Raw genomic sequence first — 26,597 nt, forward strand, 5'->3', positions numbered from 1 at the left:
TGCAGGCAGAGTGGCTTTAATAAGCATTGCCGTCACAACGGTTGATAACATGGTACTTGCTTTACGCCGAACTGGAGGGGAAAGCTGCAGGGCTAGCAGAGGGCCTGGGTGGGAGAGGGCGGGGTACATGTGGGGCTCTGTGACTCAGCCACTCCCAGATCGGGCCTGCTGGTGGCCTTCCTCGAATTCCTCAGGTGTCCTCGCAGAAAAATTCATTGCAAGCCACGGTCAGGGCCGCCACCATGACCACAAACTCCTGGAAGTCCACCTCTCCGTCACCGTTCTCATCCAGGTCATGCATGATGTTGTCTACGGCGCTCGTGTCCTTCGGGTTCTGTAATGCAGAACACACAGTGAGAGGGGTTCTGGCGTGACCGATCGAGAGCCTTCTCAGACCCCGGGCCCGCCTTTACTCAGACGGCAGCAAAGAAGCCGCTTAATTTGATTTCATCCCCCACCCCCCTGTCTTTAGGGTGATCATACACTTTTAAAATTCTATCCTTTTAAAGACTATGCACGGGTTTTCCATTCTTATCAGCCCTGTGAGGAAGGTCTGGCAAGAGAGAGAGAGGGAAAGGGGGAGAGGGTGGATGAAGATTCTCTGTTAATCTTAAGGACTCTGTGGGAATTCGAACCCAGGTCTCCCAATCCTAGTCCAACTCTCTAACCGTTTCTCCACAGACCAGAGGCAGTCCTTGCTTTCTGGACCTGGTCAAGCGTTGGCCCTATTTTCTTCCCCCTGGGGGAATGCCATCATTTTCTGAGCATGAGTTACTAGTGTTGTCGTTCTTCAGGGTTAATCCCGCTTTGTTGGGAAGTTAAATCTCTGAGCGGAAGCGTCTTGCTGTTGATGTCAATGCGAGTGCGTCAGCACTAAGATGCCATTTAACACCTGTAGGCTGCTGAAGTACATTTTCCACTGGTAGTCATCTATCATAGGAGAAGCAGCGAGATATAGTGGTTAGAGTGTAGACTAGGCCCTGAGAGATCTGGGATCAAATCCCTACTCGAACATGCTACTCGCTGGGTGACCCTGGCCGAATAATTCTCAGAATCACAGAATCGCAGAGTTGGAAGGGGCCGTACAGACCTTCTAGTCCAACCCCCTGCCCAATGCAGGATGAGTCTAAAGCATCCCTAACAAAGATTCATCCAGCCTCTTCTTGAAAACTGTCCGTGAAGGGGAGCTCACCACCTCCCTAGGCAGCTGAGACCACCTCTGAACTACTATGACCGTGAAAATATCCAGCCGGTACCTTTCTGCATGTAATTTAAGCCCGTTGCTTCAAGTTCTATCCTCTGCTGCCAACTGGAACAGCTCCTTGCCCTTCTCCAAATGACAGCCTTTCAGATATTTAAAGAGAGCAATCATGTCCCCCCTCAATCTCCTCCAAACTAAACTTTCCCAAGGCCCTCAGCCTTTCCTCGTAGGGCTCAGTCTCCTTCTCAGCTACCCCACAAGGATGTTGTGAAGACATAACAGCAATGTGGGGAGGGGGAGAGATAAAAATGGATAGCTTATCTAGCATATTCATTATCTAAGGAGCCAAACTCTCTTGGCTTTTAAAAGAAAGGAAGAGATCTATTGCAGAGGAAATGAAGACAGCAGGGGGCTGAGACTGTCAGCTCAGGGTAAGGCTGCCAGCAGCCGAGGCTCGCAAAGTGATTCTTGGCATGAAAGTTTTTAAAACATGCATATGAAATGTTGGAGCACATTTGAAAAAAGGCCTTCTTTAGTCTTGTTCCAATGAGAAATAAATTGCCCCGCTTTAAATCTGCTCATTTCCTCAACTTTGTCTTTTGCTTGCTCTCTCTCAAACCCCCCCCCCCAAATGAAAGAATGAGTCTCTCTACACGAGGCATCTTACACAAGGAAGCTCAAGTATAGAAGTAATGCAATGTTAGCTGGGAAGCATAGTTTAAAAAGTCAGAGCCAAAGGGGAGGTGAAATTGACAGAACCTTCAGGGCGGGGAAGATGAAATTAATATACCCTCTGAAGAGCAATCTCTGCTGGCTCTGTGCAGAGCGATGAAATCTTTTTAAACTACGGTTCCCATCTAACATTGCGTCTCCCTACACTTGAGCTTCCTCGTGTAAGATGCCTCTTGTAGAGAGACTCATCGATGGTAGGGTTGCTATCATCATGGTGGGACCTGGAATTCTTCTGGGATTACAACTGATCTCCAGATTGCGGAGATCAGTTCCTCTGGAGAAAAATGGCTGCTTCAAAGGCCAGAATCTAGGGGATCACACACCCGATGAGCTCCCTCCCCTGCCCCAAACTGCCCTTCCTAGGCTCTGCTTCCAAATCTCCAGGGATTTCCCAAGCTGGAGTTGGCAACTCTACCATGGGCCAATCCGGGGCTGGCATCCGAGATAAGCCAGGTAAGCACCTGCTGGATATTTGGCCTGTTTCCAGTGGGAAATGGGAGACAGGCTGCCCTTTGATCCTACAGAGGCCTTCCGGGGAATCTCTCTCATGTCCTGATTGGAGAGATCTGGGACGGAGAGCAGTGGCCTTCTGGGTCCTCCTAGCCCTCGATCCCAGAGAACTGGGTAGGGAATGCACGTGTGCTCGTGTGTGTGTGTGTGAGTGAGGAAGGCACTGTGCTGTGCAGAATGCATTACAATTGTGGTTGCCAACCTCAAGGTGTGATCTCCCAGAATTACAACGGATCTCCTGGCTGCAGAACTCGGTTGCCCAGGAGAAAAAGACAGCTTTGGAGGGTGGGAATTTCCCAACGTGGAGTTGGCAACCCTCAGTTGAAAAGGAAGCTGAGACATGAGCATTGGTGGGTTGGCGGGGGGGGGGGGCACCAGGCATCAATCCCAAAACGGAATGGTTTCAAAACTGGCTCTGTGATTTGATGGGGGGCCCTCGTCAGAACACCATGCAGGGGGTCTCTCCACTCAAAGTTGCGATGTCCTGAGCGGCTGGAGAAGTGAACCACCAGCGGTTCAGCTATCCCCACTGGCTGGGGCCAGCAGCTACTGATACTCTTCCTCAGCATGAGGGGTTGGGTAGCCTCCAATTTGGAGCAGATCCACTGTCAGTGGCTGGCACGTCTGGGCAGTTGCTAGGGTGCCAAGTAGGCCCAGCCCTGCCTGATGCCAACTCCTGACATGGGGCGTGTTCAAAAGTAGGAGCTGGTCTCCCTTATCTTGTTGAGGGGCCCGCAAATTGCCCACTGGATCTCGCTTTCTTTTAGACTGCCAAGTTGAAAGTCTCCGGATTGGAACTTAGGGGGCCCAGGGTAGTGTTTGGGGCTTGCGAGAGTATGCGGAAGGCGCCGGGTTCCTCTCCGTACCTCCAGAAGAGTACCAAGCTCGGTTTGCAGTAGCTCCTTCAGCTCCTTTTTGTTCAGCTTGTACTTGTCACCCTCCTTGCCCGAGTAGTTGTGGAAGACGGCAATGAGTCCTTCCACTGCGCTTTCCAGTTGTGATGCCATTGCTGAGGAAAGAGTAGCCCACCGAAGGAACTGGACCTGCAGATGAATGGAGATTACTGAGAGAGGGTCCTCTGTATGTACAGAACTGTATAACAGGGACAAGCCACCACAAGGTGAGAACCGCCCAGTGCTCTTGCTTGCTTCACTAAATATCTTTAAACCAGACAGTGTGCTGTAGTGGATAATTGGACTACAACCTCTTCTGTCCTTACTTAGCCATGGAGACTCATGGGATAATCTTTGGACCAGTTACCATCTCTCAGCTTAAATTACCTCACAGAGTTGTTGTGAAAATAAATATGGAGAAGAGGAGCCCATGTGTATATTGCCCTGAACCTCTTGGAGGGGTTTGGTGTAGTGGTTAAGAGTGGCAGGACTCTAATCTGGAGAACCGGGTTTGATTCTTCTGCTTGAAGCCAGCTGGGTGACCTTGGGCCAGTCACAGTTCTCTCTGCCCCACCCACCTCACAGGGTGATTGTCATGAGGATAATAATAACAACACACTTTGTAAACCTGAGTGGGCATTAAGTTGTCCTGAAGGGTGGTGTATAAATAGAAAGCTGCTGCTGCTATTTGGAAGAATGGTGGTATAAAAAGAAACAAATCACCACCCACCCCAAAGCACTCTACAAACACAAATACTTGCACTAAAGCTTAGTTACAGTTTGAGGACAGGTATGACAGAAGAGAGAGAGGTAGGCACCATGCAGGTATTCTGAGAGAGTTTCAAGCATAAGGGGTAGTGAGGGAAAATGGCAGGGAGTTCCAGGAAGGAAGGGCAGTGAGGGAGAATGCCAAGGAGTTCCAGGCATAAGGGCCAGTGAGGGAGAATGGAAGGGAGTTGCAGTGAGGGAGAATGCCATGGAATTCCAGGCATAAGAGCCAGTGAGGGAGAATGGAATTCCAGACATGAGGGGCAGTGAGGAAGCATGGCGGAGTGTTGCAGGAATGAAGGGCAGTGAGGGAGAATGCCAAGGAGTTCCAAGCAGCAAGGGAGAAAGACTGTGCAGCCACTGTATAATTCATACAGGCCTCTGTTTTCTGTCTTTGGTAACATAACCACCTAGCCCTTGAAGTCAACTGTTACATCCTTCAAGTCCCTTGCACTCACTTGCCATCCTCTCCAGACCTCCACAGTTCCGTCACCACTCTTGTTCATCTGCCCCCCCCCCCCACCTGGATGGGTTTCCAGTCCCTCTTTTCTCACCTGCCCTCTTATTCCTGGATCGTCTTGTTTGTATCGCCAGCTGCCTTGCCTCAGTCTCTGACAAAGTAAGCCCAAAATAGTTGGTCAGTGGCTTTAAATAAGATCTGAGCTCCCTCCCCTTTCTCGTCTCGTGGAAGAATCCGATACTAGCAGCCGGACAGTCTCAAAGAACAAACTGGGCAGGAAGTGTCCGAATTTAAAGGGACAGAGATGTGGGGAGAAGTCTGTGTGGATGGATTTTTGGGATTTTTTCGAATGTGTACCTGCTAATCTCAGGGTGAGGCTATGCATACAGCGGAATTTTTTTGACGTGTTGCGAACGGAGACCTCCTCACACACACCCTGTTGAATATATCACACAGACATACACAGAACTCATGCTCCCTGTTGGACACAAAGGCTCATCAGGGCAGGGCGTGATCTGTTCTTAGAAGGAAAGTTGGATTCAGCAATCGGTACAAATCAAAGAAGCACGCAACTGTATGCAATCTCTCTTAGGCCTACTGTCTGCTGAACTAGAAACCCATGTCTGGACATTATCTTTACCAGCTGTGACGTGTCTGACTGAACACTGTGTGGCACTGTAGTGTGTATGCGATTGTGTTTACATGCATGTATGCAAAGAGGCATCCACCATCCACTCAGAGATTTATTTCTTGGAGACAAAGGGCTAAAATAGAGGCAGGCGTTATGTCGTACTGGCAACCAGACTATGTTGTACTGGCAGCAGCACGGAGGCATGGCTTCATTCCACCGTTTCTGGCCAAGTATAACTCTTCCCCTGCCCCCTCCCCTTGTTGGCATACCAACACCTTTACAGTTTTAGATTTGTGTTTTCTGGAAATCAGGCCAAAAAGGGTTGCCTGGGCTTAAATCTGAATAATTGCAACTCCAGCTTCCTGACAGTTAATATCTGATGCTAAAGACCTTCTCTGTAAAACCCACCTTTGGTGCGTGCTTGCACATTTCTCAAAGACAGGGGCTTTCCCAGGCATTGGGATTCCCTCTGCACCACGTGTGGGGGGTGGCCTGTTTAACTTTAGCTGGGATATACAAATCAGCTCCCTTTCTTTTTTTAACATTTCATATGCTGTTGGTGTCACACCATCCCTTTTCCATCTCATACATTTTTGTTGTTGGGGTTCCCAACTCGTTTGTTTCTTTTTGTGCCGTCTTCACATCGTTTTCCTCACCAGTTTTACATTGGATGCTATTTCTGTATCATCAGTATGTGTCCAGTACAAGAAGAGTGTTTAACAGTGCCATTCGAAGCAGAATTACAACCTTTTAAGCCCGTTGATTGCTTAGGATGGTGTTGTAAGTTGCACACACATTTAACAGGGAAAATCCCCCCCCCCATATAAATAGAAATTGGTGTGAAAATGCAGACTCGTGGGTTCAATTTACATCAGGGAGAATTTTTGTTTCACTGTGCTCTGTCTCAAGTTAGTCCACTCCCCTTTAGCTTGGGCGAGGGCATTTTCAGGGATGGGGCAATAACTCTAACCAAAGAGGTGCAGACGACACTTTTGCTTTATTTATTTATTTATTTACATTATTTATAGGTTGCCTTTCTCGCTGAGACTCAGGACAGATCGCACAGTGTAAGTCAATACGATCAATGTCTAGGGGAAACAAAAATCCGATACGTAGCCAAAACAATGCCGAAAGAAGACATAAGCAATTTAACATGACATAGTCTACCACGCCCATCGCTTTACCAAAACCAGGGGTCATTTTGTAGAAAAAGAGCAGGAGGAACTCATTAGCATAACTCATTAGCATATGCCACACCCATTGCCATTCTGGCTGAAAAGGGGCCCAAAATGGTCAGGATTGGGCTGCTGCTGAGTAGGAGAGTGATCCAGCACCCATAAGAGGCCCGATCCAGGCCGTTTCGGGACCAATCCAGGCCGAAACAGGCCCAAAATGGCTGAGAGTCAGGTGGGTGGGGCCACCAGTCATGTGACCTCTTTGGGGAACTGGCGGAACTGCCGTCCTGTGCGTTCCCCCTCGAAATGAGCCCTGACCAAAACCATTCCCTTAGAGCACCAATCCTGTGACCTGTGCAAAAAGCTCTCTTGAATAATTCGGTTTTGCATAGGACATGTAAAAGTTATCCTGTCAGAGGGTCATTTCTACCGTAGATATTACACGATATTTGTGGGCCCTGGAGGCTCCTTATTATGTATGACATATTTTAATCAATATGTCAATTGACTCCAAAATGAGGATTTTCAAGTCAAATAGGTAGCAGTTATGAAATTTGCTAGGCTTACTGTGCCATCCTAAGCCGAGTTAAATTTTGTTTAAGATGGCAAGAGGGTTGCCAAGGTGGGGCCTAGAGTCCTCCCAGAATTACAGCTGATCTCCAGACTATCAAGATCAGTTCCCAGGGAGAAAACAGCAGCTTATGGGTATAACATAAATTCTAGGGGAAATTTCTCCCCAAATTCTCTCCTCCAAATCTCCCAGAATTTCCCAGGCTGAAGTTGGCAACCCTAGATGTTAGGCACAGAGCTTGCTTACTTTGTGTGTATTTTTCATAGACTAACAACAACAACATTTGATTTATATACCACCCTTCAGGATAATACCCACTCAGAGTGGTTTACAAAGTATGTTATTATTATCCCCACAACATTTACCCTGTGATAGGGCTGCCAGCTCCAAGTTGGGAAATTCCTGGAGATCTGGGGAGTGAAACCTGGAGAAAGTGGTGTTTGGGGAGGGAAAGGACCTTGGCATGGCATAATTCCATAGAGTCCACCCCCAAAAGTAGCCATTTTCTCCAAGTGAACTGATCTCTGTGGCCTGGAGACCAGTTGTAATTTCGGGAGATCTCCAGCCACTACCTGGAGGCTGGCAACCCTACCTGTGAGGTGGGTGGGGCTGAGAGAGCTCCGGAGAGCTGTGACTGACCCAAGGTCACCCAGCTGGTTTCAAGCGAAGGAGTGGGGAATCAAACCCGGTTCTCCAGATTACAGTCTCATCACACGGCTTTCATAGAGTTGGATGGCATCTCCAGGGTCATCTAGTCCAACCCCCCCGCACAATGCAGGAAATTCACAACTACCTCCCTCTCCACATCCCCAGCGACCTCTGCTCCATGTCCAGAAGATGGCAAGAAACTCCCGGGATCCCTGGCCAAACTAGCCTGGAGAAAATTGCTTTGCAGTCCTAAACACAATTTACTAGAGAGTAAGTCTCATTCAGCTCAGTAAGACTTCTGAATACACATGCTTAGGATTACACATCTGATAAAGCTTTCTTTCTGTGGATGAACTGAATATTTTATTCCCCTGGGTTTCCTATGGGTGTTAATTATTGTTATTATGCTTAATATTGCCTCATTTTATCAGTATGACTCTGCTCTCTCCCTTTCTCTGTGAGAAGTGAGATCAAATATTTAAAATTAAACTGACGCATAAATAAAAAACACGTTGTTTTTAAGAGTCTCTTCCTATTTTTCCCAAGTGTAGGAAAATAGGAGCAGTGATTTTACCAGAGACCGGAACCCGAAGATAGGGCCGTCCCTGGTAAACAGGGATCCCAGATGAAACATTGCCTCTGGAAATGGAAGTAGTTTGCAAAATCTCAGCGGTGGTGTGCCAGACAGGTGTTATTCCCCAGGGCCTATGTCAGCGTATGGGCTATTAATACCTTGAGAATGATTTCTGCAGTGACTGGCAAGAGAACCTTATCCTTCTGATAAGAGACCCGCTATCATGTATCTTTGCTGGCTCCACTCACGCAATGGGAGCTGTCAGCGGAGACTTCTCAGGTAACGCATCTGAGGCCCACCTGACTGGAGGTGACATGGGTATAAAAAGGTCCCTTGTCGAATGAAAACATTCCTTCCTCAATGGTTGCTGTGGAAACGGAGGAGCTGCGAAACCGGATTCCGGGCCTGGAGACGGGACAAGCAGGTCCGATAAACCTACCTTGGGTCTTGTTACAGGCTTGGCGCTGGGGGGAAGAATAAACTGTCCTCTGCATTAATCTTGCACAGGGGGAGGTAATGAATTATGTTTTGTCATTGTGCTTCCCTGGGTCGGGTTTGCATCACCGGAAGGCGTAAAGTCATGCCGTTTAATGCCCTTCGTGGCACAAAGCTGGAGTCGGCCCACGTCAGTCAGGCCGGGGCCTCCCCATCCCTGCGCATGGAAAACGTCAGAGGAAACCCTGGGGTGTGGTTCGGCTTGTGATTAGTTGTCACTCTTCCATTGAGTCAAGACCAAACCCTGAATCTCGTGGGCAGTTGATTAACAAGTGGGTGAGGCTGCCATGGTGATTTTAAACGTGCCAAATCAAGAAATTAAAACCAGAGTGTCATTTTGAATGGTCTGGGGATAGAACCCGGGGAGTTCTTTGTAGGGTTGCAAGGTCCCCTCACCCTCCGGGCGGGAGGCCTAGCACTCGCCTTTTTGGATGGTGGCATGCGATGATGTCACTTCTGGGAAGTGATGTCATCGTTCAGGGCCTCGTGTTTCCCCTGGGAGTGTTCTTGTGGGGCCGAATTCGGCTCATTTGGGGCCTAAATTGGCCTACTGTAAAGCACAGGAGCTCTCCAGGGCCCTCCCGAATTGCTTCCGAATTGCTTCCGAAGTGCTTCCAAATTGGGCCCATTTGGGGAACTGGCAACCTTAGTTCTTTGGCATGTCAGGGGTTGAACCCTGGTGGTTTGAGGGTAGGCATGCCAACCTCCAGGTGGGCCCTGGAGAGCTCCTCGAATTACAACTGATCTCCAGACTGCAGAGATCAGTCCCCCTGGAGAAAATGGCTGCATTGGAAGGGGACGTTATATTCCGCTGATATCCTTCCCCAGGCTCCGCCCCCAGATCTCCAGGAATTTCCCAACCCAGAGTTGGGAACCCTATTTGAGGACAAGGGCCTGTTGGATTTTTGTATATCGGGGCCTTATAGATCAGGATTTGGAGGCCAAGAAACAAACAATTGTAACTTCCCAAATAACTGAAGTTATTTATTAAAAAAACACACTTGAACCTGAAGTAAAAATAGCAATCAATAGGGTTGCTAACTCCAGCTTGGGAAATTCCTGGAGATTGGAGGGCAGTACAAGGGAAGGGCAGAATATGGGTAGGGATGCGAGTCGATCCTTTGAAGCGGCCATTTTCTCTGGGGGAACAACTGATCTGGGTAGTCTGGAAATCAGTTGTGATCCTGGAAGAACTCCAGGCACTTCCTGGATGTTTCAACCCTATGGAAGAATGGGAGCTCAGCGAAGATGTGATGCCATAGTCTACCCTCCTAAGCTGCCATTTTCTCAAGGGGGGCTGATTTCTGTTGATCTGGAGATTAGTTTTAATTCTGGGAGAACTCCAACCCATACCTGCAGTTTGACCACCCTAATAGGTAAAATGCCTAATGGTTAGCAACTGTTGGCGGCTGGGATATAGGAGACGTGGGGTGTTATGGACACATGCGTCCTGCCTGCGCAGTCATGTTTAGAAGCCATTATGTGCTGACTTGCTTGTGGCAAATCAAGGCCAGGTCAGTAGCTGATGAAATCTTTTTCAGTTGGCAGTAGTATTGCTTGTAACTGGTCACTCTGGCAGACAGAAATTCAATCGGTACAGCTTTCCCTACCTGGAACCTACTTTTAACACAAAGCCTCCCTTCCCAGAGACGCAAGATGAAAATAAAGGACAGAGTGGGCCTCGGAGCAGTTTGTAAGATGACTGTCTGAGCAACCCTAACAGGCTCCGCACATCCTTTTGCAGACCCTGGGGCCAGAAGGTCCATTTTCCAAACATGTGACCCTGCCTTCCTGCTGATATCTACTCTGGAGGGCCTTCTTCAAGTATCCTCACCTGAGGCCTATTGGATGGTGACTAGGAAAAGGGCCTTTGGTGGCGTTGCGTTTCTGGAATTCTCTCCCGAGGGAGATCCGCTCTAGTTCCTTCTCTGCTGCCTTTTAAGCACTGGGAACAATCTGTTGTGGTTGCCCCAACTTTTGGGATGTAAGATTTCCCCTTCCTTTTTCCTTTATTCTCTTTAAAAGATTGTAACAAGATCTGGGTTGTTTCCAGACAGCTTACCTTCTGCCGCTCCATGCCGCAACGCCGCGGCTCGTGCTGTGGCGAACGCGAAATATCGCGTTTTCTCGTGCGAGTTTTGCGCGATGTTGCGCAAAACTCGTGCGAGAAAACACGCTATTTCGCGTTTTCTCCAGCACGAGCCACGACATTGCAGCATGGAGCGACAGAAGGTAAGCCGTCTGGAAACGGCCCTGGGATCATTTCATTACGGAAAAATTGAGTGACAAAATTTATCAAGCCGAGCACTTTCCCAAAAGCACTAATTTTCAGGAGAAATGGTCTCCATTCTTTGAATATCTGGAAAACAATAATATCTGGGCTGTATCAAAGTTTCACAAATCTGTTTTTGAATTGCTATAATGTAGTTCTTAGAATTTAAGCCTTTTCACTGTTACTTTACATTGTATATAGTATTGTTATTTGGTTATTGGTTGTGTTTTAGTTAGCAATTGTTACTTGTTAATCTAGGCTATCTTGTAATTTATTGTATGCTTTTTATTAATAAAATGTTTAATTAAAAAAAAGATTGTAATTAGATTGTAAGTGCTTCAGGGCAGAGACATGCACACCAGTGATGCTATATTATTATTGTTATTTTTAAAAATGTTGTTGTTGTTATTTGATGTTATTACAGTCCACCAGATGTTTGGGCTGGAACTTTTTGGTCCTTCACTGACTCGGATTTAAACCAAATCTAAGAGTTAGTGAGATATTGCCGTAGTATGTGCATTTTTCCAATACTGCAACTGTTTGAAACTGTCCAATTGTTACCCTGTCTATGCTGCTATTGCCTGAATGTTTAATTTATTATTATTATTAATTGTTATTATTTTATTTAGTTTGCAAATGCAATAGTCCAATAGTCTGCCAATGTGAAATAATAATATTAATAATAATATCAGTTAATTATGCCAGCTTCTAGATAAAGTGGTTGCTATGTTAATAACAGTAATGCTGGATTAATTGTGTAGATGGTTTGGTTACAGGGTGCAATTTCTAGACTTTTGTCCTCAAGCATTGATAATTTTCTTAGTACTTTGTTTCATCCTTACTACTAGAATTTCCTTATCCACCTATTTTTTAAAAAAATATCAGGCCCATTTTGCTGAGAACAAGTCTTTCTGGGCACATCTGAATTGTGTAGTCACCTGTGGTAAGTCAAAATTGCCTCCAGGTAACCAGGCAAAGACACCCTACAATTTAAACCATACATTTAAATATTCACATAGTGGGTGAGGGTGGAAGGAGTAATAAACATTTTTGTGGGTTTTACTTGAAAGACTGCTATACCACATTGGTGTTCCACGCAGCATCAGGCATAAGGGGCATGCTAAAATAAATGTGAAGTACTAGCCATCGGCCACTAGTGGGGGATGTGAGCTGCAATATCAGCTGCATTTTTAAAAAAAACCCTCTATGAGAATTTCTGCCTGGTTCCTGATCGCTCCACAATGATTTTTGCAAGAACCTAGATGTGAACTCGTGACTTGGGACATGCCTGCATTCCATTTCTCTGAATTCCACCTCCGTCTGAATTCTTCCTTTGCATCCTTCTCCAAACAGTTGTGCAATTGTGCTGCGTGCTTGTGGAATGGCCTGTCGTTTTTCCAGAATGGAATGACCTTCTGGAATGCTGCCCAGCCTTGTGCCTGGCCCTTTATGCATATTCAATGAAATAAGTAAATTGTTTTTATTTACCACCGTCATTTCTGTGGTATTGATTTATCATTTCTTATCAAGGCACACCTGCCAGGCACGCTAACGTAGGGATCGGCAGCGGATGTCCTTGGGCCAAATCTGGCCTTTTGGGAAGTACTCAGGCTAAAGAGTTTGGGGCTTTTCAGTTAAGAAAAAGGTTGAGCAGATAATTATAAAATTATGCATAGTAGGGAGAAAATGTCTACTGACCTTTCCCTCTTCCATTTCCCCATATTATTACAATTCAGGCTCACCCACTGAGCCATACGTTCTGGACAGATAATAGAAAGTCTTTCCCAGGACTTTTTTTCTGGGAAAAGAGGTGGTGGAACTCAGTGGGTTGCCCTCGGAGAAAATGGTAACATGGCTGGTGGCCCCGCCACCTGATCTCCAGACAGAGGGGAGTTGAGATTGCCCTCCATGCTGCTGAGCGGCGCAGAGGGCAATCTCAACTCCCCTCTGTCTGGAGATCAGGGGGCGGGGCCACCAGCCATGTGACCATTTTCAAGAGGTTCCGGAACTCCGTTCCCCCGCGTTCCCCCTGAAAAAAAGCCCTGGTCTTTCCTTAGTGCCATTTCTGACTGGAATTTTATTGTAATTCCTCACAAAATAATAAAATATTGTATTATACTATGGTATTTTTGTGTGGGACCAACTAGTTGTGGGTTTTCTTTTCATATTGTGGCGCTGCCACCAATTATGACCATTAGGAACTCACTGCCACAAAATTTAGTGATGGCCACTAGTTTAAATTGGTCCCAAAAAGAATTAGACAAATTTATGGAGGAGGAAGTTCAATGGCTGTCAGTCTGGATAGTTATATGCATCCTCCATGTTCCAAGGCAGTGTATCTTTGAGTACCAGTAGCTGTGTGGGGACTCAGGACGCTGTAGGGGAAGGCTGTTTCTTTCATGCCCTTCTTGTGGACTTTCTAGAGGCATATGTCTGGCCACTTTGGGAAACAGGATGCTGACCTAGATGGACTTTGAGCCTGATCTAACATGGTTCTTCTTATGTACTATAATTTTTCAGTTTAATTACACCTTTTTGCTCCTCCATTAAAAAAACCTATCATATATTGTGTGAATCAGTTATGAATGAAAAAAATAAAAGCTGTAGGTTTTCTAGAAAAGTGACAGTTTGCAATAACAAATATAAAGAGTCCAGTAGCATCTTGAAGACTAACCAACTTCATAGTAGCATAAGCTTTCGAGAGCCACAGCTCTCTTCGTCAGATGCATCAGATCAGGGGTCATTTTGTAGAAAAAGCTGGAGGAACTCATTAGCATAACTCATTAGCATATGTCACGTCTATTGCCATCACTGGAAATGTGTCATTAGCATAACTGGTTTGCATATGCCACCCCCCTGACATCACCTATCCTGGCTGTTTTGGACCCAATCCTAGCCATTCAGGACTGAAATTGGGCCCAAAATGGCAAAAGGGGCTGAAAATGGCCGAAAAGGGGCCCAAAAAGGTCGGGATTGGGCCGCTGCTGAACAGGAGAGTGATCCACCACCCGTCAGAGGCCCAATCCGGGCTGTTTTGGCCCCAATCCAGGACAAAACGGGCCCAAAATGGCTGAGAGTCAGGAGGGCGGGGCCACCTGACATGTGACCTCTTTGGGGAACTGCCGGAACTGCGTTCCAGCGCGTTCCCCCTCAAAATGAGCCCTGCATCAGATGCTTACAATAAAGTTGGTTAGTCTTAAAGGTGCTACTGGACTCTTTACTATTTTGCTACTACAATCTAACATGGCCAACTCCTCTGGATCAATAACAAATGTGTTAAGGTTCAAGACTTTTGCCATGGAAATCTTAGGAAAGTGGGCTTTAACTACTTCCCCCTCTGGGACGGCTTCCTATTGATGTGCTCCGCATGGCACCACGCCACCCAGGAGCCAGAGCAGCTGTCCCTCCTCCCTGCCTTGTTTGCCAGGGGTCTTTCAACATGGCATGGCAGACCATGCATGCCCAGTAGGGCTTCCTGAACTCTTGCACGAGTTCAAGAAGCCCTATTGGGCATGTGCAGCTTGATACATGGTGTTGATAAAGATGGCTGGCAAACTGTGTAAAGGGTTAACTGTGAGATGGCGGCAAAAGCGACTGCCTCCCCAGAACCCATCACTCAGGATAAAGGCTTGTCCTCGTTTAATTTCATAACCAGTCCTCGGCACCTATGGCAAGGGAAATGACTGGCTATGCGCTGCACGACACCTTACTTTTCATGCGCTCACAGTGATGTACGTGTGTCCTGCAGAGCAGATGCAGTTATCCGGCTGCTCTACTCGAAGAGTTAGCTGCTAGAGACGTGCGGAGCGAGTTGAAGAATGGCAGATAGCCGCTCATGTAAGCAGTGTTTAAAATGCACACCGAGGAGCAATGTAGTGGTTTGATATTCCAGAAAACTGGGGCAGGCCGCAGAGGTACAGACCAGAGCCAGACATGAGTCCCGTCAGCAAGGTTGCCACAGCCATGGGGATTTATGAGGCTTGCTCTGATTTAAGCATCATGTACACAAATACTGCGATCCAGCTCAGACTGAATCCACCCATTCTCCATAAATATTCCTTCTGTACAGTTCATTCTTCTCTTGTTCTCTGGCTGACCAAGGAGGGGAGGGAGGAGAAGGCTGCCGGCAGCTGGTAAGACAGAGAACTTATTCAGTTCCTCGTCCAGTGGTGGGAGTGATGCATAGCCCCACCCCTCTACCCTTGGGATTTTGGAAAGGTGAATGGGGAGGGAAGAGGAGGGGCGGAGCGGAAGGATTCAAGTTGAGAGAAAACACTTCTTAGGTGGTGGAGAAAACGGATTTTGTAGCACAAAAAACAGCCTTAGAAATTCTGCTCTACTGGTGACAGAACAGCTGAGTTAAATTTGGGGGGAGAGTTTTCCTCTCCTCACAGACTTTCCCCACCGTTTGATTCCTGATAACTGGTAGTCTGAGGTACACTGCCTCTGAACATGGAGGTTCTGCTTAGCAAAGTTCTGGTCTCCAGCAAGCTTGTGGTGACCCTATGAATGAATGCCCTCCAAAACATCCTATCTTTAACAGCCTTGCAAATTGGAGGCTGTGGCTTCCCTTACTGAGTCAAGTCATCTCATTTTGGGTCTTCCTCTTTTCCTACTGCCTTCAACTTTTCTTAGCACTACTGTCTTTTCCAGTGGGGTTTGTCTCTCTAGGATACTTTGTACCCTAGATCCAGAGGGGTTAGCTGAGTTAGTCTGTGGTTGCAAAACAGTAAAGAGTCCAGTAGCACCTTTAAGACTAGCCAACTTTATTGTAGCATAAGCTTTCGAGAACCACAGCTCTCTTCGTCAGATGCATCTCATGAAGAGAGCTGTGGTTCTCGAAAGCTTTCCCTACAATAAAGTTGGCTAGTCTTAAAGGTGCAGAACAACTATATGAGGGAATGGTCTTCAATTGACAATACCAAGAAAGGACAACCAGTCCAAAAAGACCATATAGTACTTATTTTTCACAGTCATACACATTTCATTAAACAGTTGGTGTACATTTTAAGAATCTGATCCACCCAAAGTTACAGCATTTACGCTATTTTCTTTTTCCTTTTCCAGAGACACAGAACATTCATAACCGCAAAGACGCTTACATGTGGCAAACGATGTTTCTAGCCGCCGGGCTGCTCCCCCAGGAGGCTCCTGGCAGGAGGATGGCAACGGGTATCCCGGCCTCGATGGTACCCTGTTTCGCTGTACCTCGCTTCTTCACAAGCCTTTATAATGTGCAATGTCAAGTTTCCATTTTCCAATTCAAAAGTCAATGCATCATTCCCAGCTGGTTTCGCCGTCCAAATGGACTCTTTACTATTCTGTACCCTAAGATAACTCTTAAGAAGTGTCAGAGGGCCTCTGAGCACACGCAGAGTAGCTAGCTACCACCCCTCCATTCAGTGGCATCAAGGGCGAGGCACAGACTCAGGTTGGAACTGTGGGAACCCAAATGTTTGGAAATTAAGCACAGGAATTTAAATCCTTAGTCAGCCTCAGATTTCATATGTGAGTCAGTAAATCTCAGCCTCTGTTCTTCATCTGTTAATGGGAGCAGGCATGTCCCCTCCACCCACATCCAAGAGAGAGGAAGTTTTAAAGACAAAGTCATTTCCCTTTGTTCATGCAACCCGCCCTTTAATAAGGCTGAATCGTCTTTCTTCTGAAATTTAATCCTATCTCCTTTCCAGTCTCTTGCACGTAATTGCATGGTAAAATTGCCCCTCTCCCCAAATCTCTCTCACTGAGCGCCCTGCTTCCAAAAGCCAGCTGGATGCCTTTGGGAAACATCTGGTCTTCAGAGGTAAGTTGCCTCTGAACATGGAGGTTCCATTGAGAAATCATTTATCCACTCACAGATTATGTCCTTTTATTTCCCCCTCCAAATCCTTCTTTAAAGTTTTCTGGGCTTGTGCCCATCAGCATATCTTGTGGTGGTGAGTTCCACAGCTTGGTTACAAACTGAACCAGTCCTCTCGCTTATCACCCCAGTCAATTTCACTGCATGACCCCGAGTTCTAATGTTACCAGGAAGGAAGAGGGAAAAATTCCTCCTTATCTAAACTTTCTGTTTATAACTTTGTACGCCTCAGTCGTGGCTTTCTCGGTGCTAGGAAAGTGATCTGACTCCAGATCATTTCTTTCGTCTTTTTTTTAACCAGCTGCCGATCTGCCTGCTACACTTTGCACCCACCTTCTGAAAAACCCACATCAGACAAATAAGTAGAATGCCCTCCCAAACATGCAGTTAGAAAATATGGGCGAGAAATGTTTGTACCCAACATCATGAACACCGCCAGATTTCCTTAAATTAAAATTACTTACGGAGTTAAAGGCGAAGGGTGTGCAAGAAGCAGCCGGACTGGGGGTGCCCTGCTGGAGGGATCTTGCCTAGTACCAGGGGACGGATCCTCCCTCCAGACCCACCCCACCTAAGTGCACCAATGAAGGGAGCAGGCGGATTGGACAGAAAGCACAGGACAGGAGTCTGTTTGTTTAGCCTTCTATGGTCTGGCTGGAGCAGCCGCGAATGCAACAAAGGATGCTTGTACCCCTCTCTCCAAAGGCACTCTGCTGTCACGCCCCTACCTCTCGGCTCCTGAATCATAAAATGAGAACAAGAAGCCCTCTAAAGCTCAGACGCTGCAGCTTCAAACTGGGCAGGGCTGGCTGTCCTTTGCACCAATGAAACATGCGTAACGATCAACCCTGCGCCTAGGGGACCCCGCATATTGCCACGGCTGAGATCTGGATCGGTCACGCAAATAACCGCTGCATGATTGCAAAGATGAGCTGTTATTTATTTACTTATTTATTTATGTTGTATCGTTTATAGTCTGCCTTTCTCACTGAGACTCAAGGCGGATTACATGGTGTGAGATCAGTACAATCAGTAGCAAGGACGTTTCCGTACAGTGTCAAGGACGTTTCCGTACAGTGTCAAGGACATTTCCATAAGCGATGCTTTCCCACTGAGACTCAAGGCGGATTACATAATCTGAACTCTTCAATAGCATTTTGTAGAGAATTGGATATGGTGCTGCAAATACTTTTTCTCTGTGAAATGCTTGGTGACCTTGGGCCAGTCTAGGGTTGCCAGCTCCAAGTTGAGAAATTCCTGGAGATCTGGGGGGTGAAACCTGGAGAAACCTGGAGAAAGTGGGGTTTGGGGAGGGAAAGGACCTTGGCATGGCATAATTCCATAGACTCCACCCCCCCAAAAGTAGCTATTTTCTCCAGGTGAACTGATCTCTGTGGCCTGGAGACCAGTTTTAATTCCGGGAGATCTCCAGCCACTACCTGGAGGCTGGCAACCCTAGGCCAGTCACATGCTTTCAGCTTAGCCTACCCCATGAGGTTATTGTGAGGATAAAATGGAGGAGATTCAGAGCGTGATGTAAACCCTTCAGGTCCTCACTGAGGAGAAAAACAGGGTATCAATGAAGTAAATAAAAGGTGTAGGCCCAGCTCAATGGTATCTACCAAAAAAGTCTGTTTATTTTTCCTCCATATAAGCAAATGGCTGACGTGTGCTCCTCTGGGAAAAAGTACCGCATCTCTTGGATGGGGTTATTGGAGCTAAGTACATCTGGATGTGGCCAGTACCAAGCTAGAAGAACTCCTAGGGATCCCATTCCCCTGGTTGGGGCAGGAGATCCCCCACTCCCACCTTTTGTCCCCCGCCACTGCTTACCTGGCTGCCAGAGGCGGGGAACGGGCCTCCCCGGCGCCTTCCCAGGGCCAGAGTGACGACGTCACTGACGTCATTGCACCACTCCAAGAGTGTCCCCGCATTTCGCAGAGGACCAATTTGGGCCCCCAATGGGCTGAATGGTCTGCTTGGGGCCCAAATTGACCCGCAACGAAGCGTGTGCTCCCTCCCCCGCTGAAAAGGTAAGCGCTGGGTACCCTCCCCCCACTCTTGCCGGGAGGGTCAGGAGACCTGGGAACCCTAAGACCTCCTGAGAAATCTTTCTCAGCTACTTTGAGCTCCGTGGTGGAAAACAAGTGGGACATCAATGCAACAATCATGTTGCAAAGATACCTGGGAAAGGATCTCAGAGGAGAAGGCGCAGTGCGTCTTTGCATGCAGAGAAGCATTGCAGAGGATTTCCCCCGTATGTCATCGTGGCATGCATTTTGCCAGTTTCGGACAACACACAGCATTCTCGAATCATCCGGACTCTGTGTCTGTCTCCAGGGTTCCCAACAATCACCATCTTGGCAAAAGTTTGCATTCTTCTGCCAAGTGCACAACCTACCCAAAGGATGGCAATCCTAGGTGCACAACCCAAGAAAGGTCTGTGAATGCGGCAAAGTTATCCGGGGAGGGGAAGCTACCTTGTAACCTGGTTTGGGCAAAGATTTTTCCAAGCTGATTTTGTTTTCTATTGTTTTGGAGCAGCTGCAGCCTTCTAACCCTCGTAACATGTGCAGCTCCGAGATCAGTACTGTCTACTCAGATAGGCAGCAGCTCTACAGGGTCTCAGGTAGGGGTCTTTCACATCAGCTACTGCCAGGTGCTTTTAATTGGAGATGCTGGGGATTGAACCTGGGACCTTCTGCATACTAAGGAGATGCTCTGTTACTGAGCTGTGACCCCTCCGTCTCTTGCTGCCACTGCCAGGGCTGGCTGTCAGAGCAATAAAGTCCTCGCTGTCCCTGAAATGCTGGATTTTGCCTCTCCTCTAAAAAAGATGAACAAAAAAGGCCCTGTTTTGGATCTGCTGGAAAAAAATGGAGAGGCATGCCTGCACATGCACATGCGTGCATGCACACGCACATGCACGCACACGCATGCACACACAAAGCAAACACAGATCCAAACAAAAGACAAAAGAAGAAACTAAACTCCAGCCCGGTGCTCGGAAATGAAAATTTATTCTAATCTCCGTTCGGCCTATTTTGAAAATACGATCTTGTGCCGAGGCAAAAGAGACTCGACTGAACGCCTTCCAAGAGGAATTGTGAAAAACAATTTGCTGTGTCTTTTCATGTCTGAACACCAGCTCATATTGCCCTTTTTGTAGAGCAAAATTCAGGTCCAGTAGCACCTTAAAGGCCAACTAGGTTTTCAGGGTGTGAGCTTTCCAGAGCTCTTTTTGTATAAGTTTTATTTTATTTTATCAAAACAAAGAGGAGTACAGAAGAGAAAAAAGGAGGGGAGGGAGTAGTAAGGTCAAGAGAGCTAAAAAAAACTATGCGCTACAAGGGTTATTAAAATACAGAGCACAAAAAGCATAACCTTTATCAAGATTTGTCAGTATTGAAATGGAGATTACAACCATTATTAAATCTGATTAATGTGTGTTTTCCATCTGTACTACACAAACCAAATACAAAAAGATCATTCACCACCACCCACTCCATCAATCAAGGATTTCATGAGATGTTACTTTTTATCAGTTTTTTAATCCATTCTTTGTTACTCTTTTAATGGCTTTATTGCGGTTTATGTTTTTAATGCCTTCTGATCTCTTCTTTTACTGCACTGGTGTGTTACCTAATCTACTCTGCACTGATGTTTACGGCTACTCTAACAATGCAGTCCTAAACAGATGCAGAGGAGTTAGCCGTGTTAGTCTGTGGTAGCAAAATCAAAAAGAGTCCAGTGCTACAATAAAATTGGTTAGTCTTAAAGGTGCTACTGGACTCTTTTTGATTGTCCTAAACAGAGTTACTCCAGTTTAAGCCCATTGATTTCAATGGGGTTAGACTGGAGTAAATCTGTTTAGGATTGTATTGTAAAAATCTCAAATTGGCAGGCACGGTTCTCCCTCCTTGCAACACTGTGTGGCTGAGAGAGAGTGAGTGGGCTATGAGCTTTGTGCAGCAAGGATTAGAAATAGAGTTTCCAGCCTCCAGGTAGGGCCTGGAGTTCTCCTTACAATTGATATCCAGATGACAGAGAGCAAATGGAGAAAATGGCTGCTTTGGAGGGGGGATTCTGTGGCATTATAAACGGCTGAGCTCCAGCCCCTCTCTAAACCCTGCTTTTCCCAGGCTCTGCCTAGGCTTGCCAGCCTCCAGGTGATAGCTGGAGATCTCCCGGAATTACAACTGATCTCCAGGCAACAGAGATTAGTTACCCTGGAGAAAATGGCTGCTTTGAAGGGTGAATTCTATGGAATTATACCCCACTGAGGCCCCTCCCCTCCACAAACCCCACCTTCTTCAGGCTCTGCCCCCCCAAATCTCCAGGAATTTCCCAACCTGGCCCTGGCAACCTTAGCTCTGCCACCCCCAAATCTCCAGGTATTTCCCAACGCAGAGCTGGCAACCCTAATTTTGAACCCAAATCTCTGCAATGGCAGTCCAACCTGTCGCCCGCCACACAACACTGGTTATTGCTGGTCATTATGTCTGCTGCCCTTCGTGATTTTTTATGCTGCTTTAAAAATAAATAATATCTGAGTCCATGTAAGGACCAACAAGATTCCCGGGTTATAAGATTTTGAGAGTCAAAGTTCCCTCTGTCAGCTTTGACTCTCGAAAGCTCACCCCCTGGAAATCTTGGTCTTTGAGAGCCAAGCTACAAGTGATGCCTGACGCAGGTTGGACACTTGTCAGCTTCCCTCAAGTTTTGATGGGAAATGTAGGCATCCTGGTCTTGCAGCTTGGCTCTCCATTTAATTGAAGTTTACAGAATCCCCCCGACACACACCCAGCGGATGGGAAGGGGGGCTCCTGGTGCGAGCTCAATGCCTGTTCTCCCCTCCCGACCGCATGTTCCTCCTCCCATAGACTGCTGCTCTGTAAACTTCAATTAAATGGAGAGCCAAGCTACAAGACCAGAACACCTACATTCCCCATCAAAACTTGAGGGAAGCTGACAAGTGTCCAACCTGTGTCAGGTGTCACTTGTAGCTTGGCTCTCAGGTGCTACTGGACTCGAATCTCGTTCTTCTGCTGCAGAGCAACACAACAATCCCACTTGAAACGATCTCTTTAAAACAGTTATTTTAATTTATTGTAATTGTTTTTAAAGCAGCTGCTTTGGAAACATTTTACTAAGCACGCAGAGGATATAAAGAATTTCAAAGAAACCTGGACTCTCACCAAGTTTGCCTCCTGTTGTCTCGATCTCAGATGGCTTGCCCTCTCCGCCTGGGGTCCCCCCAACTGAGTTGAGTCCTACTTCTTTGCGCTTTCCTTTTATACCCTACTCCTGTCCAGTCTCTAATATGATTGGTGTCGCTCTGCAGCCAAATCAGCGCATGCCTGTTTTTAGCAACAGGTATATTTCGATACTATCCTAATCAGCACTTAATAGCAGCAGTCAGCACAAATCAGTAAAAACAGCAGCCCAGGTTCCCATAAGAGTTCCTTTCAGTATCTGTTCTCAAATGGCTTTGTAGACTTTAGGTGCTTCCTCTATACTATAAAAGAAAAACTTGAAACTGAACATGCTTCATGCCTGTGTCAGCAATTTCCGCTGCCGAGCTGAAAGAAATCTTAACACGTCTCCATGTTTGTTACTCCCGTTCCTCCCATTTCAGAGGCTTGCTCTGACCAGATGGGTCCAGATTTCTCCACCCCTCATTACCTTTCCCAAGAACCCCCAACTCTTTCCTACAGCTTGCGTTGTCAACCTTCAAGTGGTAAACCAGGATACAAGAGGGCTCCACCGGTTACAGCATAGCTGCTAACCAAATCAAAAAGAGTCCAGTAGCACCTTTAAGACTAACCAATTTTATTGTAGCATAAGCTTTCGAGAATCAAGTTCTCTTCGTCAGATGCATGGTACAGAGACTGGTCAAATATAGAAGAGGAGGGGGGAGGAGGGGAGGAGAGAGAAGATGCAGTTGGGGGGGAGAGGGAGGGTGCAACCAAAACATTCCTTTGCTAGTAAATGTAAACATCTTCTTTTGGTGTCGGGATAAGTTGGCTTCAAAGGAGTTTGCTGTGTTAGTTTGTAGCAGCAAAACAGCTAGACCATCCAATTCCAATGCAGTATAAGCCTTCGATTATCGATCTCCTTTGATTACAAAAGGAGATGGTTACATTTACTAGCAAAGGAATGTTTTGGTTGCACACTCCATCTCCCCCCCTAATTGCATCTTCTCTCTCCTCCCCTCCTCCCCCCTCCTCTTCTATATTTGACCAGTCTCTGTACCATGCATCTGACGAGGAGAACTTGATTCTCGAAAGCTTATGCTACAATAAAATTGCTTAGTCTTAAAGGTGCTACTGGACTCTTTTTGATTTTGCTACCACAGACTAACACGGCTAACTCCTCTGCATCTGCTAACCAAAGAGAGCAATCACCCGGGGGTGGAAAAATTTACAAAAAGTACTAAACATAAATCAATTTTTAGGATTTTTATAAAGTGCAAACATGCTGAAAGTACTCAACTAGTGTATAATAGTCATCAAAACAAAGGAACAATCCTAATATCCACTGTGTGGTACAATACAGAGTCCACAGGAAACAATCAACAATTCCTATAACAATAAACACATCCATTAAATATTATACATCTCCTGTAAGCAGGGTTCATTTCGAGGGGGAACGCGTCGGAAGACAGTTCCAGCAGTTCTCCAAAGAGGTCACTTGTCTGGTGGCCACACCCACCTGATTTTGGGCCATTCTGGGCCTGTTTCGGCCTGGATTGGGGCTGAAATGGCCAGATCAGGTTGGTGTTGGGTGGGGGAACCCTCCCCTGCCCGGCACTGACCCGGTCCCTGCCATTTTGGTCCAAATCCGGGCCCAAAATGGCCACTTTTGGCCATTTCGAGCTCTTTTTGGCTGGGATTGCGGCCAAAACAGCCCGGATCAGGTTGGTTCTGGGCAGGCCTCCACCTGGCACTGACCCGATCCAGGCCATTTCAGCCCCAAGCTGGACCCAAAAGAGCCCAAAATAGCCAATTTTGGACGCTTTGGGCCCGTTTCCACCGGGGTTGGTGCTGAAACAGCCAGGATCAGGTCGGTGCTGGGCAGGTGAAGGTTCCCCCACCAGGCACCAACCCAGTCCCAGCCGTTTCGGCCCCAATTCAGGCCCAAACAGGCCCAAAATTATTTTGGGCCTGTTTCGGCCTGGATTGGGGCTGAAATGCCCAGATTGGGGGTGAAACAGCCAAGATTGGGTTGGTGCTGGGAGGGGAACCCTCCCCTGCTTGGCAACAACCTGGTCCAGGCTGTTTCAGCCCCGATCTGGGTCCAAACAGCAATTTTTGGCCATTTGGGGCCTGTTTTGGCCGGGATCAGGGCCAAAACTGCTGGGATTGGGTTGATGCCTGGCTGGGGAAGCCTCCTTTGCCTGGCACTGACCTGATCCCAGCCGTTTTTGGCCCCGATCGGGCTCAAAGCAGGCCCAAAAGCAGCTTTCCCTCCAGGTGAGGCAAAAGCTGTGGCGCAGCCAATGGGGAGGCCGCGATCCCCACCACCACCAATAGGCCCCCATCAGGGGGCAGGCATCCCTCCCAGGGAGGGGGGCAGAGGTGACAGTGAAGGTCCATATTGAACACCCCCCCTCGCCCGTCCAGCCCCCATTTCCGATGACGGCCTGGCCGGTGGTTGCAGCTCAGTGCGCCTGCACATACCCGCTGTCGCTGCCACCACCGAAAGAAAAAGCTTCACCCCCCTTGAAAAGTAGGGCCAGACAGCAGGGAGCTGATCTCTGTTACCTGGAGAGCAGTTGTAATTTTGGGAGATCTCCAGCTACCACCTGGAGACTGGCAACCCTAATTAGTCTTCAGGTTCTGGAGAAGCAGGTGCCCCCCCACCTGCTTCTCCATCACCTGGAGACTAATTAGGGCTGCAGGGCCAGCAATGAGTGACAGGAATGCCCATTGGGAACCATGTGGGAGGCTGGGAGGCCGTTTGGAAATGAGAGGAATGAGAAGCGCGCTCAGACTTGCTGCCGTGCGACGTGAACACATCACTGCATCTCTACAAAGCGAGAGCGGGGGCCGGACCTTGACAGCCATGTCCCTGTACTGGGGAGATGCCCCCCCAGAGTGAACTGAGAGACCCTCCCCATGCCAAGCCCATCCCTTCTTCCGCAAACACAACCCCCACCCCCTGGCAGCAGCTTTCTACCTGCACCCCATCTTCCTGGCTTATCAGATGCCAGCCACTCAGCCTATCAGAGAATGAAAGTCCTCAGTGCCTCCCCCCTCCTCGCAGACATTCATGGGCCACAGTTCAATTCCCACCCCTCTGCCTGACATTACATTGGGGGGAGGAAGGGGGCGGGGAGGCTGAACGGAGTCTGCTTGATACATTTGTGGGGATGCGTGAGTGGAAATGTGTGACAGGATTTTGAGGGAGGGGCTAATGACAATGTCAGTGAGGCATGCAAACACAGAAGTTTGTTGTTTTTCAACTCGTTTTATTAAACTGGAAAAAGTGCCATTGTTTCTAGGCTGGAAAGGGAGCCAAGGCATTTCGCACAGCTCTCCTTCTGTGCTCCCAGGGGTGAGGCTGAGATGTGGACTGCTGTGAGATATTGCTTCCTGGGCTGGATCCGAATGTCACTCGCAGAGGATTACCAGGGAGGGCGGGGGGCGGGGGGAGGAAGCAGACATGCTTGGTCGGTCATCTCCCAGATGGGTCATGATGTGCCTGCACTCCAACATCTGAGAAGATGCACATAGTAGAGAGCAGCAGCGGTAGCAACTGGCTGATGCGAGGCCCTCTGGCGAGGATGCGCTCTGCCTCGGGGTGCTTTTACCTTTAAGGGAGAAAACAAGCAGGTAGTTACAAACACCTGGTCAAGAGTAGTTTTCTGGGCAACTGCCTCTGGGGCAAGCAGGGGCTGCTGCCACCATCCTCTCCCCCGCCACGGCTAGCAGTCAGGCGAGTTCAGGTGATGGGGTGGCCAGCACAAATCAGCCAGCCGGCTTAGCCACCGCCCCATCTCCTTCTTGCAAGTAAGTGCTACCTCGCTCCTTACTGAGATGGAACTTCAGAGTCAAATAACCTGCAAGGAAACATGAGTGGCTATTGTTAGTTAGCCAGACAGTCTGGACTTTGCTCCTCTTCCCTTCAGCGAGTGCAAAGTTCTCCCACTTTTCTCGCAAAGTCCCCAAAGTACACTCCGTGTCTGCCACCGTGGGCACCCTCTCTCCCGCCTCGTGTTCAAAGTGCCCGCGGCAGGACGCAAACAGACAGAGCTTTCAGTCGTGTGCTCACTTACCTGAGGGTGTGGGCAGCACGGCTGGATGTTTTGTAGAGTGCGTCTGCAGGTGATTGGGTGCAAGGAGGGGGGCTCATCCATGCTGGAAGCGCACGCGGATTGGCCCCCATGATAGTTTCCATCCTATGCTCCTTCAGGCCATGGGGGTGGGGCTGGCCGCTGCCGAGTTTTTGCTGTTCAATGGGCGCCTATGGGCTATGCCTTGTTTTTTCATGGCGTAGCTCTTTTGTGCCACTGTGGGCATTCCTGCTTCTGGATGGGCTTAGGGAGCAAACTAACTCTGGCCCCGCCCTCTCCTGCACCGGCGCAGGGCCCTATGCCACTTCTCCGCCTCTGCCTGGCCACTTCTCGCTCACGGTGGTGCCGGCTGGGCAGCGGTGGTATGCCTTGTGCCGATGCCGACGGAAGGGCATTTACGCCCATGTAGGAGCCAGTTCCACCGTCACAAGCCTTAGTTCAGTTCCTATTCACTTTCCCCGCCCCCCCCTTAGGATTGCACTGCCCGATGTTCAGCTAATTGTTAATTT

The 26,597-nt window shown here is 47.9% G+C and overlaps 1 protein-coding gene across 3 annotated transcripts; it reads right to left on the reverse strand.

Annotated features, from left to right (window-relative positions):
* S100A1 (S100 calcium binding protein A1) lies at positions 1–22,113 on the reverse strand. 3 transcript variants are annotated; one of them, XM_054995121.1, is made up of 4 exons: positions 21,989–22,093; positions 4,659–4,715; positions 3,310–3,486; positions 1–334 (listed from the first exon to the last, which is right to left on the reverse strand). In XM_054995121.1, exons 3-4 carry the CDS (start codon positions 3,448–3,450, stop codon positions 191–193), a joined length of 285 nt encoding a protein of 94 aa, XP_054851096.1. In that variant the 5' UTR covers positions 3,451–3,486; positions 4,659–4,715; positions 21,989–22,093; the 3' UTR covers positions 1–190. The 3 variants fall into 3 exon arrangements, with proteins under 3 accessions (XP_054851096.1, XP_054851105.1, XP_054851114.1); XM_054995130.1 differs by lacking the exon at positions 4,659–4,715 and having other exon boundaries at positions 21,989–22,113; XM_054995139.1 differs by lacking the exons at positions 4,659–4,715; positions 21,989–22,093 and adding an exon at positions 17,255–17,277.
* Between the last annotated feature and the right edge of the window lie 4,484 nt (positions 22,114–26,597).

This window comes from Eublepharis macularius, chromosome 1 (assembly GCF_028583425.1).
Source record: "Eublepharis macularius isolate TG4126 chromosome 1, MPM_Emac_v1.0, whole genome shotgun sequence".
Classification (NCBI taxonomy): Eukaryota; Metazoa; Chordata; class Lepidosauria; order Squamata; family Eublepharidae; genus Eublepharis; species Eublepharis macularius.